The sequence below is a fragment of the Myotis lucifugus genome, unplaced genomic scaffold, assembly GCF_000147115.1.
Source record: "Myotis lucifugus unplaced genomic scaffold, Myoluc2.0 scaffold_31, whole genome shotgun sequence".
In the NCBI taxonomy this organism is placed as follows: Eukaryota; Metazoa; Chordata; class Mammalia; order Chiroptera; family Vespertilionidae; genus Myotis; species Myotis lucifugus.
In genome coordinates, this window is record NW_005871079.1 from 4,808,747 (window position 1) to 4,828,375 (window position 19,629).

The following is a 19,629-nucleotide window of genomic DNA, read 5'->3' on the forward strand; positions in this document are numbered from 1 at the left end:
GCACCTAGTGAGTAAACAGTAAAGACTCAGTAGATGGTAGTCCTCAGAGGAAGACAAAGCTATTGTCCTAAAATGGGCTTCTGTTTCTTTTCTCCAAATCTATCGTCTTGTCTTTCCTTGCCATCTCTTAATTATTTTCCTAAAAACACGTTCTGGAAGTTCTCATTATCTTCCACACCATTAACTCAATTTTCCACAATATCAATTCCACAATATATACCTGTGTCAGTTTACTTTCTCCAATGCAAACGTTGCTTTTGCTAATACCACCCTATAGTCCTTGTAATCTTCCTTTCTCTCGGCTTCCAGTTTGCCATCTCAGCTTGCTTTATTTATTGACTTACTGCTTTTCTCTGCATTCTTCTTTCCATAGGCTCTACAGTATTGTTGTTTTTCTTCTCTGCTGTCCTCTCTTTTTCTTTCCCTTGCCTTTTTTCTCCTGTCCTTTGTACTCTCCTTTTATGTGTTTTCCCTTTTCTTCCTTTCTTTCTTCCTTTGTCTCCAATTTTGGCTTTTTTATTCTTTTCAATTATTCATTCTCAATGAGAAACTCTGGCATCATACACTGTGTGGTGCTGTCCCTGCTCTACTCAGCAGCCAAGCACAGATCTACGCACCTCTGCCATTGGAGGGGGTGGGGTGATGGGCAAAACCCCCAGTCAATTTGGAGATCCTGGCAGACTTCCCTCCACAATGAATCTGCTGGGTGAGGATGGTATCACTTCCTATCCTACTATCAAAGCTGGAGGTTTGTGGGCCGGTTCATAAAGCCCTGCTAACCTGACTTCCCTCTGCGGCCCCTCTAGTACAAGACGGTGGCCGTGGTCAGAGCTAGGGCTCTGCAGTCAGACTGCCTGTGGCTAGATCCAGCTCTTGCTAGTCATGTGACCCTGAGTGGCATCATTGAACTTTCTGTGCTTTGGTGGTCCTTATATTGGTAATGAAAGTAATAATAGTACCTCACAAAATTGTCATGAGAAAATGAAATAATGAATATAGAGTACTTCCCACAGTATGCCTGGTACACTCAATAAATACTATCTAATACTCTGTACTTTTGGAGATACATCTTTGAGGAATTACATTCCGTAGCAAGAAGGTGTGGCTGGTACAACAGGAAATCCCCAAATCAAGGTGTTGGTTCAGAAGCTCAAGGCTATCGATGCCAGCGTCTATGACATTCTCTTCATCTTTTCTTGATGGCTGCTGCAGCTCCAGCCCTCATAGCCACCTTCAGGTAACAGGAAGAAGGAAAGGATGAAGGAGGGTTAGGCAGTCCCTAAAGCAGGAACACAGAGGCTTTCTCAGAAATGCCCAGAAGAGTTCCACTTGCGTTTTATTGGTCAGAACTCTGTCTCCTGTGCATCCAATCACTCACTATCAGGGTGTTTGGGAAAACATGATTTTGGCATCTCAACGTTCAGAGTAGGAGAGACAATGAAAAAGAACACTGGAATTTGCCCCTTATTTCCCGCCATACTTTCTGGAGTTGAGACTCTGAAAACAGGGATGGGAGAGATACCAGAATTAATGTGTGGGCTGCCTTGAAAATATAAAAGGGAGACTTGTCCAGTAGAGAACTATGTGCCTGCTTTTTTTAGCCAATGAATATCTTGGGTCTTTAATTCAGGACATAGACAGGGAAACAGAGCTGAGGTGGATTTTTGGGGGGAGAGGTTGTTAATCCTCCCCCCTCTTCTTTCCTTGAAGTGACAAGTCAGCTTTGTTTTCTTAATGTAAAAATGTCACAGTTAAAAATTATTTTCTCATTCCAGTCACATCAGCCATATTTTTGTCATTGTTTTCTGTTAATCTTAGTCAATCTTTTCCTCTGTGTGTGTGTGAATCTGTGTGTGTGTACATACAACCTGTAATTTAAAAAAATATATTTTTGTTACTATTGATGTCTAATTAGAAAGACTATTCAGAGTTGACATAATAAACCAGGAGTTTCTAAATAGAATAACATTTACTTAAAATTCTAGAATCCAAAATGCTTAGTGATTTTCATTTAAAAGTTTAAAATTAAAGCAGAACATTGAAAATCCTTGTTTAAAAATATGCCTTGATAAGTGTGTAGAAAAGCATTATTTTAATTCTTTGTATCAACTATTAAAAAAAGGAAAACGTTGTGATTTAGAATAATAGTAATAACAGACTTACAGCCAAGGCTTCAACTCTGCGAATCCCTGAACTGTGTAGAAGTTTCAAAAACATTTCCGTCGGGCAGTTCAGTGATGTGAATAATTATGCACGAAGTCCTCGTTGTAATATGTGGTGCCATAAAGCACTCCGCTATCAAACCGAAGACCATCTCTCCCTCTCCATCCTCTACCTCACATCAGAGACCGCCGTCAAGTGGGAGGCTCTGCCACAAGCAGGGGACTTATTGCAATGGGTACAAACAGTTTCTTCCTCAGCCAGTCAGCTTCCCACCTACACCACTGGCTTGTTAACACCTATCTTTCTGACAGATCTTAGCAGCATTATTATTTCACTAAGCAAACCTATAGCAAGGTGTTGAAAATGCTATTTTGTTCCTGTGTTACAGAAGCTAAAAAAAACATACTATTAAAGTTTAGGAGCATAGAAGAAAGCTTAATTAAGTAAGGATTCGTCAAGGGCTAGTATAAATTCAGAAATGGTCCTTCCAATTCTGAGATGAAAAGTTATTCATTTCGGTAAGTCATAATGACTGTTGTCTTTGGGAGCCTATGTGTGCCTGGCACTTTATTACCTGAAATTCTCGCAACCATTTTATAGGGTGTCTCCACATTTCAGTTGAGAAAACTGAGTCCCAGGGAGATTCAGTAAATTGCCCAGGGTGACAGGACTAGGTGGTAGCAGGTCCTGATTTAACTCGTCTTCCTGACTCTCATGCATAATTACACCATTCTCATGTGAGTAGAGACTCCATTTATTATTATTTTGAGAACAGATTTAAATGAGAAGTAGAAATAATGGGAGTGACCGTGTCTTCTTATAGACCCAGGTCAGTTAGTTTAAAATTGCATATTTCTTCATGCCAAGTGCTGGACAGTCTACAGCAACAACAAAACAGAAACAAAAAAGCAAAAGGGTCCTTTGTAGGTGTCCAGTGATACCCATACAAGTCACATTTCTAAACCTGGAGGTATTGTTACCTGTGTTTTCTGTTACTACAGCCCCACTTTAGTCCTGGAACTTCTGGATTAATACAGAACCCAGAACAAAACAAATGCACTCCCATTAGCACTATCTACTCATGCTCACACTGGGAATGACAGTCCTTTCCAGGTCTTCATTAACCAACAAGAGAAGATTGGTTTCCTCTGTGGGATGGTCCACATATCATTCTTGAATCATTGGCATGCACTGGCTATAGCCAGAATAATGCTCTTACCAATCTCAGCATGCTTTAAACGCTTTCTGCCTCATCTGTGTTGTTCCAGCTCACCACCAATTCTTTTTCCATAAATAGTGACTTATTTAGCGTCTCTACAATGATATCATTTTTCTGGCTACTTGTTCCCACTTCTATTTTACACAGTCTTAAGAAACATAAAAGGAGACTGGTTTTGTCTTAGATATTTTGTTGAACACTTAGTAAGTTGGACATTTGGATGACCGCTGATTGGTCATGCAATTTCCCCGCAGGTCTGGTCCACGCAATTGCCCATCATTGCATTAGGCAGAATCACTCTTGTACTTAAAGCAGATTGCCCTGTTTAGGAAACAGTTTCAGTATCAGGAATTGCTATCACTCTGTTTGTTGATAAATTCATTTTCTGTACTAAGATGTAATTGTGTTGTCCTTTTTCTCAATTGCCCCTTAAATGCTTATGTTTATAAAACCATTGGTGGGGAGGGGGCGGTGAGGGGAAGGTTCGTTTGGGGAGGGGGCGGTGAGGGGAAGGTTAGTGTGTGTGTGTGTATGTGTGTGTGTGTGTGGTGTTTGTTTTTTTCTTTTTGGTTAATGCAGGTGAGTCAATCACTCAAGATTCAGTATTGGTCCTTGTGTTTAAGGGCCACCAAATACAGTTTTATTTCCAGCACTCACACATGTGCAGAATTGTCTGGGGAAACTCTTAGGGAGTGAATTTTTTTTAATTTAAATGTTAGCAGTGATACTTAGAAACCCAACAAAAAGAGCTAGATAGAATATCTCTTTTAGGATAGACCTACTTCTTCTAAACCCACTGATGGGCCCATGAAATACTGTGAACTGCTCAGAGCAAAAATGTAATGAAAACAGGTAGTGTGAGCGTCCTCAATTACCCTGTTTTTGCAGCTGGAAACTAGAAGGGCTTTGGGATGAGGTTCAGTTGAAGTTCCCTGACCAGGCTGTAAACCACATCAAACTGTGAGCTTGTCAGGCAAGGTGACAAGGTCACAACAGTACTATTAGGAAATAATGGAATAATGGTATGACATGGTATAAGAATCAAATGTTATATTTTTAAAATAAGATGATTTTTCCTCACTTTATATCTGTCTGTTTACCCTTGATGGAGTGTGCTCATGTTGGGCTGTTGGAACCTTAAAGTGAAATTAAGACTCAAGAATCTCCTGAATTCTGTGGTAAAAATTAGACAAGTGAGTAGAGAGAGAGACATTGTGGGTATAAAAAGGGTGTGGCCTTGGGAACATGATATACCACACTTGGCTTCCTGATCCAGTTGTCAAAGACCCATCTGACAAACCACGGTGTGTATGTCAGTTTCACCTGTGTGGGTCCATCTGGAGATGGTGTTAAATAGTGACTGATAGCATACGCTCTGGGGCCAAGTATAGCTCGTTTGAATTATAGCGCTACCACTTACTACCTGTACGTACTTGAGTTACTGTGTGTAGCTCAAAGCCTCGGTTTTGTCATCTATGAAATGGGAATAAAAGTTTACTTATATGATACAATTTTTTCAAATTATACTATAGTAATGCACGGACCCACATGCAGTACCTGGACCTGACCAAGTGCTTACTAAACGTTGGTTATTATTACAAGGTCCTTAAAGGATGCAAAACTTCCTAACAGGATCAGATTACATATACAAGACTCCCCATAAAATTATGTGTGTTTTATTGCCTTGAAAGGTCACATGTACAGGCAGTTATAAAAGTTACCCTTTTTGTGTATATTATCATTCACGGGTAATTTGCAGTAAGTCCAAGAAGAAACATGAGAGACGAGTGGCATTACTGCTTGTGACTTCTTATGAGACAGTGGTTACCAGACTCAGGGCTGAGAGAAACTTGTTCTTTTTCTCCATGTTGGTTAGACTTGTAGCCTCTAGATCATTGCTGGCCCCAAAGCTCTTGGTGCTCAGTCTTCCTGTTCTTGGAGGTGCAAGGGGTGTTGGTTTTTAGAGGCCAGTGAAGCGTGGGCCCAGGGCTAGGGGGTCCTACACTACTACTGTGAACTGCACACTTCCTGGCACTTCTCTGCTTTCACTCTGTCTGTGGTTTACCAGATGTCTGATAGTTGGACTTCTTTGCCTCTACATGATCCCTGTGAGCATAACTATGCATGGGTTATAAAACACGAATCAGACTTCTCCACCAATAAAAGTTCTCTCAGGATAGCAGATTCCCTGATGGCCTTTGCCTGGGCTGGTTACCCTTCCACAGGTAGAGAAACCACTGATTCCAAATCCACTGGTTTTCCATATTATCTTCCTCACTTTATTTTGGTGAAATTCAGGAAATTTTGAAATTAAATCATTTCTGAAGTTGTATGGTCTCCGCAGAAATTAAATCATTTCTGAGTAGGATTTTCTAAATGCCTGTTTCGTTCCCTGTGTAGTTCCAATTTCCTGAAGCTAATTTCTTCCCTCTAATTGTAAGCACTTTGAGAAGAACTAGCTTTTGCAACTCAGCATGAGAGCAAGTAACTCATTTCTTCAGGCTGAGTTGAATGCAGAAGGCTTCCCGAGTCTGCCTGAATACAACTGCTTGCGGTACAAAATACAGTTTCCCTGTCCTGTTACTATTATTATATTTTTAGTGCTCAGGTTCCCCAGAGTCAAAACCTTGTACTTCATATTTCTGAGGATGCTTGCCTTGGTGCAGAGGGTAATGTGGGGAACTTACTTCTCTTCTCTTGTTCCCCCAAAGGATAAGATTTAGAATATGGAAGTTTTAACTGTGCGTTAAATATTATTTGAAAATCACTAGGTTGATTTAGACATATTTGTCAAATTCTAGTATAATTTTAGGTGTCTTGCCATTTGCTCATGAGAAAATAGAAACATTTTCACGGATTCTGCTTTACCATAAATAAGTGGCTGGAATGTTTATCCAGACTGAGCTTTTGTTGTTGTTGCTTTAGCCCCTCACCCAGTAACTACACGGGGAAAGAGGAGATTGGCATCACTTCTCAGGCAGAGCTAGAACATCTTACGCTGAGACTAACATTCAGGATTGCCCCTTGATTCATTTCCTAATTTTCCTTGCAGTGGTGCATTGAGTCTACTGAATTATTCTGTGGATTCCGTATTCGTCAGCAGAGGGCCAAAGCGTGCTATTTGGTTTAGAAGCAAAACTCCCCTGCTTCCAGGGATGCATCACACAACCTCCCTCTCTTTCTTCAGAGTTTCCTGCCTTATCGGGCTCTAAATTGGTTCCTAACGAGTATTGTATTAAAACAAAACACAGTGATTATGTTTGCATTGCTCTCGTATTTTAAAAATTCATGTGGTTGGGTTTTAATTTCCTTAATATTGGGTTCTTTTGTTAATGCAACCTTACAAAATAGTCTAGATCCAATCTTGCCCCCTCTGAAAATTTTGAAAATGAGAGTCATAACTTGCCTTTCATTTTTAATCAGAGGTCATAAAAAATAGGCATCAGACCTCTGTAGGACGTTCATCTTCCAGTATTTTTCATTTTCAAGCCACCAGGTAGGAGCTGTGGTTCGTAATTTAGCAAAACATTGTACTGCCTAGCACTTCTTCAGTACTTCTTATGCACTAGAAAAATAGGCTAAGTACTTGGCATTACTTTGATTCAGTCGATGAAGTAACGTAGACATTAGCATCCACATTCTAAGTGGGGAAACTTTGGGAAGTCAGTTTCACATCGGAAGGAAATGAAGGAGCCGGAATCTGAACATTGGGCTCCCTCTCATTAGGAGACCACCCACAAAAACGTGTACGTGGTGGTTGTGGTGGGGAAACTGTAGTATAAAGTGAAGCATTGAAAATTAGGTACAGTTGAATTATTGGGGTTAATCACTTTGTTAAATTATGTAATTGTCTCACCGCTGTGCTGTGCACCTAACACTAATATAAATATTGAATGTCAACTGTAATTGAAAAATTAAATAAATAAAAAGAAAATTAGCTACAAGTAAGATACCAGACTCTCCTGCTCCTAGGACATGCCAGTGTCCACCCGTGTGCATGTGACAGGGCACAGAGTCTGCCATGAGCCCCTGTCACACCTCAAGGAAGGCAGTGAGTCATTGTCTCCCTTGCCCAAATGTGCTGACCCATCTTTTGCAAATATCCTTCTAAAAAGACGGTGGTGGACAAGAAAGAAAATAACTGCACAAGTTGCAAGATAATGATTGTATTTTCTATTTAAGAGATTGTCATATCTCACATTCAAGACTAAATTGAACAAGTGTCCCGATTAGAATTCCATGCATGCACTGAGTCAGGGGCCGTCCAGTATTTCCGTATTCTTCACAAGAGAACAAAAGTCTGTGACTATGTATTTGGGTTTGTTTTCTGTGTGTTTAGATTAGCATTGCAGTTCTCCAAAGAAAGTATCTTTTGTTCGATAGTCGTTGTCCCTTTCAGTGCTGAGAGCCATGAGAAATAGGTACCCAATAATTTCATATTATAACTACTTATTGCAAATTCAGAATCCCCCCATCACTGTCTGTGACTTGGAGCCCAGCGTTGGGCCCTTGTACCACATTCTCTTTTTTTAAGAAGCTGAAAATGGGGATTTGTTGGTTTTCGTGGACCATTTTTCCATATCTCACATATGCGTGCAGAGTGTTAAACGTTGCTAAGTTCTTTGTTAGATTACAAAGCAATCGCCCGGCTCTACATCTGAACGAGGGATGTTCCCGAGGCCTTCAGTTTTGACATGAGCTTAGTGTAATTTTCCAATGATGTTGCGAGCTTTTACAAAAAGGACAGCAGGGCCAGAATTGGGAGCCGTTTTGTTGAGGAAACTGGAAGTCCTCCCCCTTTTCAAAATGAAATTACACTGGCTAACCCCACACTATTCATTATAAATTTAAGGTTACATGATCTGCCTCCCTCAGAGGAATGTCCCTTCTCCATGTTGAGAACAAGAGCAGCATTTGGCATTTGCTTAGCCCAAACCCAAATCGCTGACCCTTTGTTTTTAGTACTTTGCCATTTTGCTTTTGCTTTTTAAATTTGCTTGTGACTCTGCTTCCCCCATCTTTTTCTTTTTTTTTGGTACAATGATTCTTACCTTGTCTTTCCCCAGTCCGTTTCTGACCTGGAGAGACGTGCAGCATGTTATTGTCAGGACTTCCCGTGCAGGACATTTGAACGCTAATGACTGGAAAACCAATGCTGCTGGTTTTAAGGGTGAGAACTTCTTTCATATTCTGTCACAGGCAAAATATTTTTCTTTTCCCCCCCATTTTAAAAGGAGAGCAGGAACTAGAATGCCTCAAAAGAAACTTTCAATTGTGTGCGAACACATGGAGAGCTAGATCTTTTGATAAATCAAAGGCAGATTCTTTTTTTAAAAAAATTAAATAATACACATAAGGCAGATGTCCTTGGCTTCCCACATCATATGTTAATTTCTTAAAAGATAACCAACTCCCAAGTATAGTCACCTATGGGGCTCCTGATTGGCTTATTTTCTGACATTGATTATCTGAGTGCTATTTGTAATAATGTATTTAAAATTCCTCACCTTCTGTAGTTATTTACCTTCTCTTAAATAATAATTGGTATATTTTGTTGACTGCAGTACTATTAGTTGCTGGGTCATGCTTTCTATACATTTTGTTTTTGTTTTGTTTTTTGCAACTTCTGCAAACAGAAAAACAGGCATACTTCTAAAGCATTACTTTATATAAACTAAAAGTTCTTATGAAACTTTATAATGTGCAGTCTGTATGAAATTGTGCATAATATATTTAAGAGCTAAGTATTTTCCCTATGACTGATAGAGATTATAGTTTCCTCAAACTGTCTTATTAACGGTAGCCATTGTGTTTGTTGTCATTCATAACATATTATAATAAAACGGAAATAATTGGGTAAAGCAGATGTCCTAAAGTTTACTCAATTTACTCACGTTTCAGATGACCTCAATTTTAATCCATTAACTTAAGTTCAACAAAGATTACTCTTTGTCATATCTGCGACTTAAATTTGCTTTCAAATAATCTTATTATCATGATATATTCCTATGGATGAAAAACATTTCATAGCATAGGAAATATGTACTTGAAAATTGAGCTTTTGGTCTTCAGATCATTGGTTGCATGCTAAATAATCCGGGACAAATCATTTAATTTTTCTGGGCCCTAACTTCCGCGACTTAACCATTTTAGAAGCTGAATAATATTATACATGTTATCTTACATATGATTTTAATATGGCCTTAGTGAATTATACCCAATGTATGCAAATATTCATGCTGGAAATGTAATTTAAAAATTGTGTGCAAATAGCTTATTATTGTCTCATGCTTAGCCAACACCTATAAATATTCCAGGCAGGCAGTCCATATAAAATAGTTGTTTGATTAACATCTTCACTGAAGACTTCCCTCTGTTTTTAGAAAAAGAATATCCCTTTGTTTCTGAGTATTACCGAATACCTTTCCATGCTTATAAACTATATAACACAGCAGTGTTCAATGAGCTTTTAATCTAAAAAGTTGTACTTGTCGGGGTCACATTCTCTGAAGCCCAAATCACGACACTCGATCCCCAAATAGCAATTGTAATACTTTAAATTTCTATTGTTCTTGAAATTCAGTTATTTTGCCACTTGTTTGTTTCATTTGATTAGCTTCCACATGCTCCCAACTCCTACTATATAAATCCATGAGGCTGGAGGGTGGAGTTGGGTGGGGATAGGGGTGGGGGTGGGGGGGGCAGGGAGGGACCAAAACTTAAGCTTGGCTGGTTCAACACTGCAATGAACTTAGCAGAAAGTTCACAGACTAAGTACATTGACCTCCACGAAGCTGAGGAATCAACTTTAGCCCAAATAAAAGTCTTAGTTTTACTTATTCCTTTTTGGCAACTTAGAAAGAGCAAATGGTTCTAATAAAAAACGCAACTCTTTTGAAAACCTCTGTTGGTTTTGGAAAGGGGGAAACGGAGGATTTAGACTAAATCTCCAGATCCAAACCCGATTCTGAAGGGGGCTGTCCACTACTGCTGGCAGGGAGGAGAGAGCATTTTACTATTGCACGTGGCAATATTTAGTATAATATTTCACTCTCCTCTTAGCTTGCTGCCAAGAGTAACAATTAAAGTTCGCTTTTTCATAGATGAATTACCCTGAACGGTCTGGACTCCCAGTGGAATTGTTTTGTAATTTTGTTGATGGCAAGCCCCATATTTCATCTAAACATGATCATAATAAGAAGAATTTTTCCAAAAAAAAAAAAGGAGTGATTTTCTTTCCTACTCTAAGCATTACCATTCCCTCCCTAGTGTCCCACAAATAAAAGTGATTAAGACAGAGGCTAGCAGGGGAAGCCATGTGCTTGGGGGAAGGAGAGAATGCAGGTCACTAGGACTGGAGAAAGATGGGCTGACTTCTTATGAAATAAGAATTGAAGGAACCAAAAAAAAAAAAAATAGCTAATTCTTGGAAGAGGTCCGTGCAACAAGAGCTCGTATTTTAAATTAGGTCAGCCGGCTCTTGCCGACCTTCCTTAGCAGGAACACATGGCCAAACATTCCTCCTTAGACAAGAAAAGGGAAGTTGCCTCCAAACAGAAGCCTGTAGCCCCGGGTGCTCTCCCTCTTCCCAAGCACTCGGTCCCGACGCCCAGTGGGATGTGCATGAAATGGACTGCAAGACACCTGTGCTGCCCGGGGCTTGCTTTTGTGCCCTCACATTGGGCAATTGCACTTGTTTAAAGAGTGTTTTAATTATGTTTTTTTTTAATGAGAATAATTTCACAAATTGCTTCGTAGGTGTTCTTCTGCAGTAGGTACAGTCAGTATCAACATCCGTATTTCCTTCTCATGAAAGCAGCTCAGAGTAGAAACCAATTTGGTTTGGGGTCTCGCCATCGATAGACTTGAGAATCTTACTTATCACTGGTAACTGTAGAGAAGGGAACACCCTAAAGAGTAACTTCTCACCAAACACTGCCAAGTCCATTTCACACAAAGTTCTCACATTTCTTCAGACATACCCCTATGTGGGCCCTGCGAGGCAGAGAACAGATGATCTAGGTTGTTGAGGCCTCTCCCCGAGGCAGACTCGATCCATCGTTACTCATGTGGGTTGGGACTTGGAAAATGGACAAGATTCCCCCCAGAAGCAGCCGCTGGCTTCCTGATGACTGGCATGGGCAGGTTCTCATTCAGGAGGTTGGCCTTGCAAAAGTGAAAATTGTGGCTCTCAACGAATTCGTGTATGTGTTTCTCGGAGAGGCTTTGCCCTGGAGTTGCGTACTGATGAACCAGGTGCATGAAACCTCCTCCTCCTTTCTCTGTGCTCTCCCTGTAGGCGCCCTCTATAAACAATCCCGCAGTGAGTAGTTCACAGCAAAGGGAGCGAGGTGGCAGCCACGCATCAACATTATTATGCTAATGGTACCTTAATTTTTAACCATTTTAACGGAACAATTATTCTATCCTGCTGCTTCTTTAGTAATAATAATAATTATTATTATTATAATAATAATCAACTACCTGTTAGAGTATAGATGAGATGAGTGTGTTGTTTGTTTATTTTTGAAGATTTGGTTTTCAAAATAAACATAGACCAGTGAATACATACCTATGGAAACTGACTAAACACTGATTGTTCTAGCTAAGTTTCAGACACCTTTTGACATTAAATGCCCTCTGGATGTAGTTTCCTTAAAAATAAATGGAATAAGTAAATAAGTATCGTGCACCTATTAAAGAATATACTTGAGATTATGCATGAGAATAGGAAAGCTTTGTGTGAGACCAGATGAACAGATGTGATAGGCACCACTGCAGAACTAAACTCCAAATTCCAGTATTTTGCTACTGGCCAGCATTTGCAATGCCAGGAGATGACTTGGCATTTAATTGTTTGGTGTGTTTTTCCCCCGGTATTATTTTTTTGCCTTTGATCCCTTCCCTTTCCTCTAATGAAAAGCCTTTTCTGTTTATTTCTTTCCTTTTCTGTACTCCCTTGTGCTCCTTAAAATGTACAAATCAGCTGTAAAAGTGAGGGCTTTTGCGATCTGGGTGGTTTTCTTCATAGAGTTTAACTTATGTGGTCCCTTCGTTTATTTATTCATAACTATCTCCTGAGCACCTTCAGCATGCTAGCCCAACCCAGGCTGAATGAAGTGGAAGGAGGTGTCGGAGGCCCCGTGACGTGGCTCCATCTGATCTGGCCTCGATGTTGCCTGATCTGATCCGGCCGCAGGAGGACTCACATACAGACACGGACTGGCATTGCTCCTTTGTTTCCCCTCCAGTCAAGCCCCAGTGATCTACCAGGTCATGTTAATTAAGTGTCGACTGTAGTTTTCCCATCATGTAAAATGTATCCTAACCTCAGCGGCACAAAGCGCCTAATGTAGACACCATTGTGACGTGTGATGGGCGTTTGGACCAGCTCTGTGTGTGTACCTTGGATATGTAGAGCCATGCTGAGGACTTTAATTCTGCATTCTTCAAGAATGCATAGCTAGTATTATTTCAGGAAGAACTTAGCTATTTGTGGTCATCTACCCCCTTCTTTCTACTGCTTTAATCAGAGGGTCCCTCTCTCCCCCAATCACCTAGGCTGTGAGCTGACTCTCCCCCACCCCACCCACCCCAACCCCATCCTTATCTCTGGTTTGCGGGTACAGTTATAATTATAATTGAATGCATGCAACATCCGTGCTTTAGTTTTTTTTTCCAAAGTGTCTGTATTTGGATTATATGACTGTATACAGCTAAACGCTCTTAAATCTAGGAGCAGGAATAGACGTCAGATAATAAATTAGGACCTTCTGTCATCTTTACTAGGCGAAAGAATGAAAAAAATGTCATTGAAAATCAACAATGACAACTAAGTGAGCGAGGTTGCCACGCCTTCCATTTCACTGCCCTCCCAGACTATGTAAGTCTCTTTTTTTCTACCAGCATGTTGCTGAAACCTCCCATCCCCACTGACTCTTTCTTTGACCACAACTAAACTACTAGATTTTTTTTTTAAATTTTCTAACTGATTTCCCACCGTGGGAAAACAATTGACAGTCTAACATGACTTCTTAGCCTCCAAGGCCTTAACTTTTAATAACCTTTATTACCTTTCGTTGCCATCATTTTATTTGCACTGGTAGGGCTGGTAATTGTAAGATGTTCCGATACATTTTTAATACCTACCTGTCTTGCTTTGTAACTAGTTTGTAAAATAAGTTTGTAGCACATTAAAAAGAGTTAGAAGTGCTGTAACCATTAAGCATGCCGCGTGTTGAAACTAAAGATTTTGAAATGTGGTTTGGGTGTATAAAGCGATATTTGATGTGTTACCGCTTGGAAGGGTAAAGCTAAGCTATGTTTTATTCTTTCACTCTATAAATACTATGTCATCTTCGCTGCCTTGCATGTTGATATGATGTTGGTAGCTATGATTAAAGCCACATAATGGGCCTTAATGGGTAATCTGCACATCATGTTTTTGGAGAAAGGTCAAGGTGAAATGCTACCCATCTGCTCAGTGTCAGAGCTGATAGAGAATCAGATGCCTCACTCCAGCCCTAGTCTCATTTGCAGAAATGAGCCCTTAGTTCTTCTCTTATGTAATGCAAAGAAAAGGGAGGAGAGGGTAAATGCTTTTGATTCTACCTAATAAAATTTGCTCACTGGAAATGCAACCTGTGTTTCCTTCAAGATTTCGTTTTATACCATGCTCTATGCACTCATACTCATTTACTATGTATTAACTTAAAACCATTCATTTTTGTACTTATTGACCATTGTATATATGAGCTTTTCTTCTTCTTCTTCTTCTCCTCCTCCTCCTCCTCCTCCTCCTCCTCCTCTTCCTCCTCTTCCTCTTCCTCCTCCTCCTTCTTCTTTTTTTTCTTTTTCTTTTATTAGATTTATTTTATGCTGAATTTACTCCCGGGCCATATGTTTTTGTTTCTTCAGTTTCTTCTGGGATATCTTTTTCTTCTGTGCAACCTCCTCTTCTGGTTTAGGAATAGTCTGCTTCTTTTCAGTAAGAATCATGTCCATGTGGCAGGGAGGGCTCATGTGTGGGTTAATCCGCCCATGGGCTGTGTAGGTTCTACGCCGCATCTTGGGAGCTTTGTTCACCTGAATGTGCTCAATGGCCAGAGAGTCTACATCTAACCCCTAAGTTCAGCATTGCTCTCGGCATTTTTCGGCATGTGCAGCAGAAATTCAGCACTCGTTTTGGGCCACCGACCCTGTGTCCAGCCCCACTGTTTTGCCTGGGCACACCTACCAACTCCACCATTGTAACGACGGAATGGCACTCACTGCTTCTGTAAAGTGACGTCCTTCAGATACTTGGTGGCTTTTTGAATATGCATACCCTTAAAGGCCTGGGCAGTTTCACGAGTGTTCTTAAAGTGAACACGAAGATTTGAGCCTCTTAATTTGCATGATTTCTTGGGGTTTTCTGGGTCTAGTGAATAGGAACCATTTTCAGAGGTCACCTCAGGCCTTTTTGGGGAAGAATGAGCTTATCTTCTTGCTCAGTTACAAAAAAGATGCGAGCCTCACATTATTTAGAGATTCCACCTTTGTCCTTTTTCTTGGTGGGTAGTTCACGTAAACATGTACGTAGGAGAGTGATACAGATGCCCTGGCAGCAAACAGCTTGACTTTGCTTCATCTTGTCTCGTATCCAAAATGCCCACTTGCCCCATCAGTGTTCAGTTCATGCCTTCAGATATGTGAGGTTTAGACATGTTTTCTACAAATGAGAATCGTTGTTTTCTCTATGCTGGTCTTTGAACGATAGTGGTAGGTTTGTTACACTTTGGGATGTTTTGTTTTGTTGTCTTTTTTCATCCCCAAGTACATAATTTTATATGTAAATTTGCATGTGGTTTCACACACAAACTAGAAGGAAAATGACTTTTGTACTATTTGACTGCTACCTCTATACCAGATTTAATTGGTTAATGAAGAGAGTAACATTTGGAGTAGTTTTGTGGTTTTGCCACCGTCTTAAGAACCATTAGATTCTAGTAGATATTTTCTTTGGCCTTTGATGGGAGCTAATGGAAGTTTTTGTACTTGGTTTTTTAGAATGTGGGTAACATAATGAGAAGGCTGAGTTGAATGAGAATTGCTTTGAAAATGGGAAACACCAAACATGAGTCTTAGAAGTATATTTGAAGACACCACAACTTTCTGCTCCCCGAAATGAGGATAAAGATGCAGAACTCTGTTGTTAGAAAGCTGTTTGGGGTTGAAGATAATTAAATTACCTTGAGTGGGCTAGAGAAAATGTATTAAGGATTTTGTAATAAAATTATCACTAATCTGTGTTAATACTAGTTTATCTCATAATCCTATATCAGTGACTATAACCACATATCAAGCACAATTATACATATATTCTGTTTTGAAAATTAGTTTTAATGTTTAAATATCACCTTGAATTCGACCTACTAAATCTTAAAAGTTGTAATCAGTGTCTTCAACATAGGAATTAATGATAGAAACATGAACTAATTGCAGTTATCAACATCCTATCAACTCTCTAGTCACTAACATACAGTATAAAAGCTGTGAGTGTAAAATGTTATTTTTTACAATATGCAATAGCCTGTACACTTACAGAAATTGATGTCTCTTTTCGTGTGATCACTCAGTTTTACAAATTCTAGTGAGGCTGGACTTCCCAGGTATTTAAAAAATTCTTTCAGCAAGTGAATTTGGCTCTTCTTAATGGTAGCAAATCTTGATATTTTAGGCAAAGATAAAACTCATCAAGCTCTAAACCCAGTGATACAGAGGGTGACCAATGAGGGCCAGTGCTGTTTTAGGGAAAAATTTGTAGTGACTATGAGTAATGAAATGGATTCCTTTGAATCATTAATAACTGGATTCTGAGTCCAGTTCCAAAATAAGATACCCACAAAGAATTTAAAGCAGGATAGTCTTATCAAAATACACACACACATACACACTCATTCTCTTATAGAGACTTTTAGCAATCATTTTCTTATTTGAGGTTTTGTATGTATTTATTTTTATTTATTTATCTTTATTGTTGGAAGTATTACACGTCCCCTTTTTTCTCCCCATTGACCTCCTCCACCTGCTCACGCCCCCTTTTCAGGCCTTCACCCCACTGTTGTCTGTACATGGGTTACACATATATGCATATAAATTCTTTGGTTAATCTCTTCCCGCCACCCCCCTTCCCTCTAAAATGCATCAATCTGTTGCAAGCTTCAGTGTCTCTGGGAACAAAATTAACATGATCAAAATAAATCCAGAGGTTTTGCATGTATTTAAAACAAAAAACTCAGCATAGTATTTCAGAGCAAGGACTCCCAAGTCATACACTTGGGATTGAATCTTAGCTTTATGAACAAATTTATCTGGTTAATCTATATACATTCTTAATCACCTTTATTGGAGTAAATTTACATATAATAAAAAACACCATTTTAAGCATACAAATGTATGCATCCATGTAACCATCACCACAATCAAAGTCTAGAACATTTCTGTCACCCAGAAAGTTCTTTTGTGCTCCTTTCTCATCCCTTAGCCCCCAAAACCCCCATCCTATGCAACCAGATGTATTTTCTGTCACTATAGATTAGGTTGTCTTTTGTAGACTTTTATATAAGTAGAATGATTTGAAACTGGCTTCTTTGTCTCCATATAATATTTTTAAGGTTTAACCATGTCATTAGGTATATGAGGGGTTCATTCCTTTTTATTGTTAAACTAGTGGCCTGGTGCGTGAAATTTGTGCACATTAAAAGGGAATTAATTAGAGGAAATATTTTAATATTGCTATTTGCACTTTCTTGACAATAGAAGTGTCAGAGATGAAAGAAAATAAGTAGAATGTATATGAAAACCTCCCTCCTGTCAGAGTCTGGGGCATGCCACAGGACCCAGAGTCAAGTCCCCTCCCACCCTCATGCACCTCAAAATTGCGTGAGACCCATACCTGACTGGCCCCAGCCCCATCAAGTCCTGTAGGGGGAGGGGCACGGCCTCAGGTTCCCCAGCCCCGGTGCCAGAGTGGAGGGTGTGAAAGCGTGATGACCATTTGCATATTTGCTCTTTATTATATAGGATGGTATTTCATAATTGGACTATACCCCAATTTGTGTATTTGCTTTTTCATGGGCGGATTTGTTTCCAGTTTGGGGTTGTTGTAAAACTCGTATGAACAATTTGTGTGAACAAATTATAACTTTTTAAATATCAGGCAGTGAGCAAAGGGCCCTCTAATTTAACACAGACCCTGAAGCAATCTAAATGGCTAGCCAGATGTAGAGCATTGCAGGCCCGAATACAGCATAGACACGGGTTGGGTCAAGGAAAAGCTAAGAGGCCATCCTTGCTGGCATGGTGTGGACAAAGGGAAGAATGAGGAAAATGGTATCCTATACAGAATTTAACCGAGTATGCACTAAGGTAAAATTACCATCTACATTGTCATGCATCATTCTCACACAACAGTTAGTATTAGATTAATAAACAATTAATTAGTATTCTGTTAAGTATTCTAATTGGATTCTAATTGGATTAATTAGTATTCTGTTAAGATTCTTTTGTGATAAAAATTGAGTATATGTATGTATGAGTCATGGCCTTTAACATGCTGTGTATAGTTTAGAAATGAAACTAGCTCCCTGTTACTTTCAAATATTAGACATACTACTATATATTCTCACATTTCTTGGAACACTTTTATTCTCATCTTTGTGGTCTCTTATCTAATTTGGGTTATAGCTTACATTTTTCAATGATTCTAGCTGATGATTCTGGTTAAAGGGTTAACTTCCTTCATTGCGTTCTCTGTTGTTGTTGTTTTCTGTAATAATGCTTAGATTTCAATAAACAATCAATGGGCTCCAAAGTATTGGAGAAAACATAACCAGCTGTTTATTAATGAGTTACATTAATATCACATACATAACCTAGGTCAGAAACATACTTACATCTAAGAGAGTGGAAGATGTTTGAGAACTTTGAGTTACTGTTGGGAACTGAAGCCTGTCTGAAATAGTTTCAAGAGCATTTACTCAGTTTAAACAGATTTTGTAGATCTGCATTTCTTGGAGGACTGGGGATTAAAACTGGATGAGACAGCTATGGCAAAAGCAGGGTGAGGGAAAAGAGGATTCAGTGTGCAAAAAGAGCAGGTATAGTGTGATGAGGAAAGGAATTGACAAGCCCGGTTGGTGTGGCTCAGTGGTTGAGAACATCTGAGTGTCAACCTATGCACCAGGAGCTCACAGTTTGATTCATTTTCAGGGCACATGCTTGGGGTGGGAGGCATGCAGGAAGGAGGCAGCCAATCAATGATTCTTTCTCATCATTGAGTTTTTATCTCTCTCTCTCCCTCTCCCTTCCTCTCTGAAATCAATAAAAAAAATATTAAAAAAAATAAAAAGTAAGTAATTGAAAAGAACCGACAGCAAAGCTACTTGAATCCTAGAATTAGGCATTCTCTTTTGATTTAAAAAACATTTTGGAGCCACTGCAGTGATTTTGAGAAAGTGAGTTGGGTTGTAGTAATGACTTTCAAACAAGTTGATTCTACTTGCTTGTCTGATGTCAGAGTTTTATTTCTTAAACTGATGGTGTGAATCCAGTGGCTCTATGATATGTCCTACCACATGACGTGTCTATAAGAAACTGATTTGCTAAAATGGATGAAAATTCTCTTGCACTGATCATTTTATATTATCTTGGTTTGTAGTTGTGTATTTCTGACTTATGGGCTGTGACATTCAATGAAAATTTTTATCATCTCTTGGCCTCCTTCTAAATGAGAGTTATAGGGTTGGATATATAATCATCTTTGCTAAATTCTTTTTTTTTCCAAAGAAGAAAAAGAAATGCTTTTTGAAATTGCTTTTTAATAAACCCAGGCAAAGGGTGTGGTGTCAATATTGCTTCTTGAAAAATGTCAGGTCAGAAATGGTTCTTTGAGGAGGCTCCCCAAATTTCCTTTGACAAAAGTCTTTTTGCCGGTTTGTTATTGTTCACCATGACCTTCAGGAAGCTACTTCACTTCCCATATTTGAATTCTCTTTCACGTACAGTTGCAGTCTTTGTATTAGCCAAGCGACCATGCAGAGATTTAAAGAAAGCAAGTAGCGTAATTCTGGTGAACCTCTTGAGTTGCTGTAAGACTGTTGCCGGTAGTGTGACAAAAGCGTTTCCAGTTTATGAATGACTTTCTCTCTTGTTGAAGGTTTGCGTAGCTATTCTTTCTTGGCCGTGAAGCAAACTTATTGTCGTCT

General features: G+C 39.4%; 1 protein-coding gene and 1 pseudogene across 5 annotated transcripts in view; one reads left to right on the forward strand and one right to left on the reverse strand.

Annotated features, from left to right (window-relative positions):
- Positions 1 to 19,629, forward strand: part of PCSK5 (proprotein convertase subtilisin/kexin type 5) — a 278,331-nt gene that overhangs the window by 204,201 nt on the left and 54,501 nt on the right. For 4 of the 5 annotated variants that reach the window (XM_006086818.3, XM_023752385.1, XM_023752386.1 and 1 more), the window contains exon 10: positions 8,449 to 8,552. In XM_006086818.3, the coding sequence (XP_006086880.1) occupies positions 8,449 to 8,552 (104 nt within the window). Of the gene's footprint in view, positions 1 to 8,448; positions 8,553 to 13,171; positions 13,266 to 19,629 lie in introns of all 5 variants that reach the window. The other variant, XM_023752388.1, reaches the window with a different exon arrangement.
- LOC106696829 lies at positions 14,253 to 14,721 on the reverse strand (annotated as a pseudogene).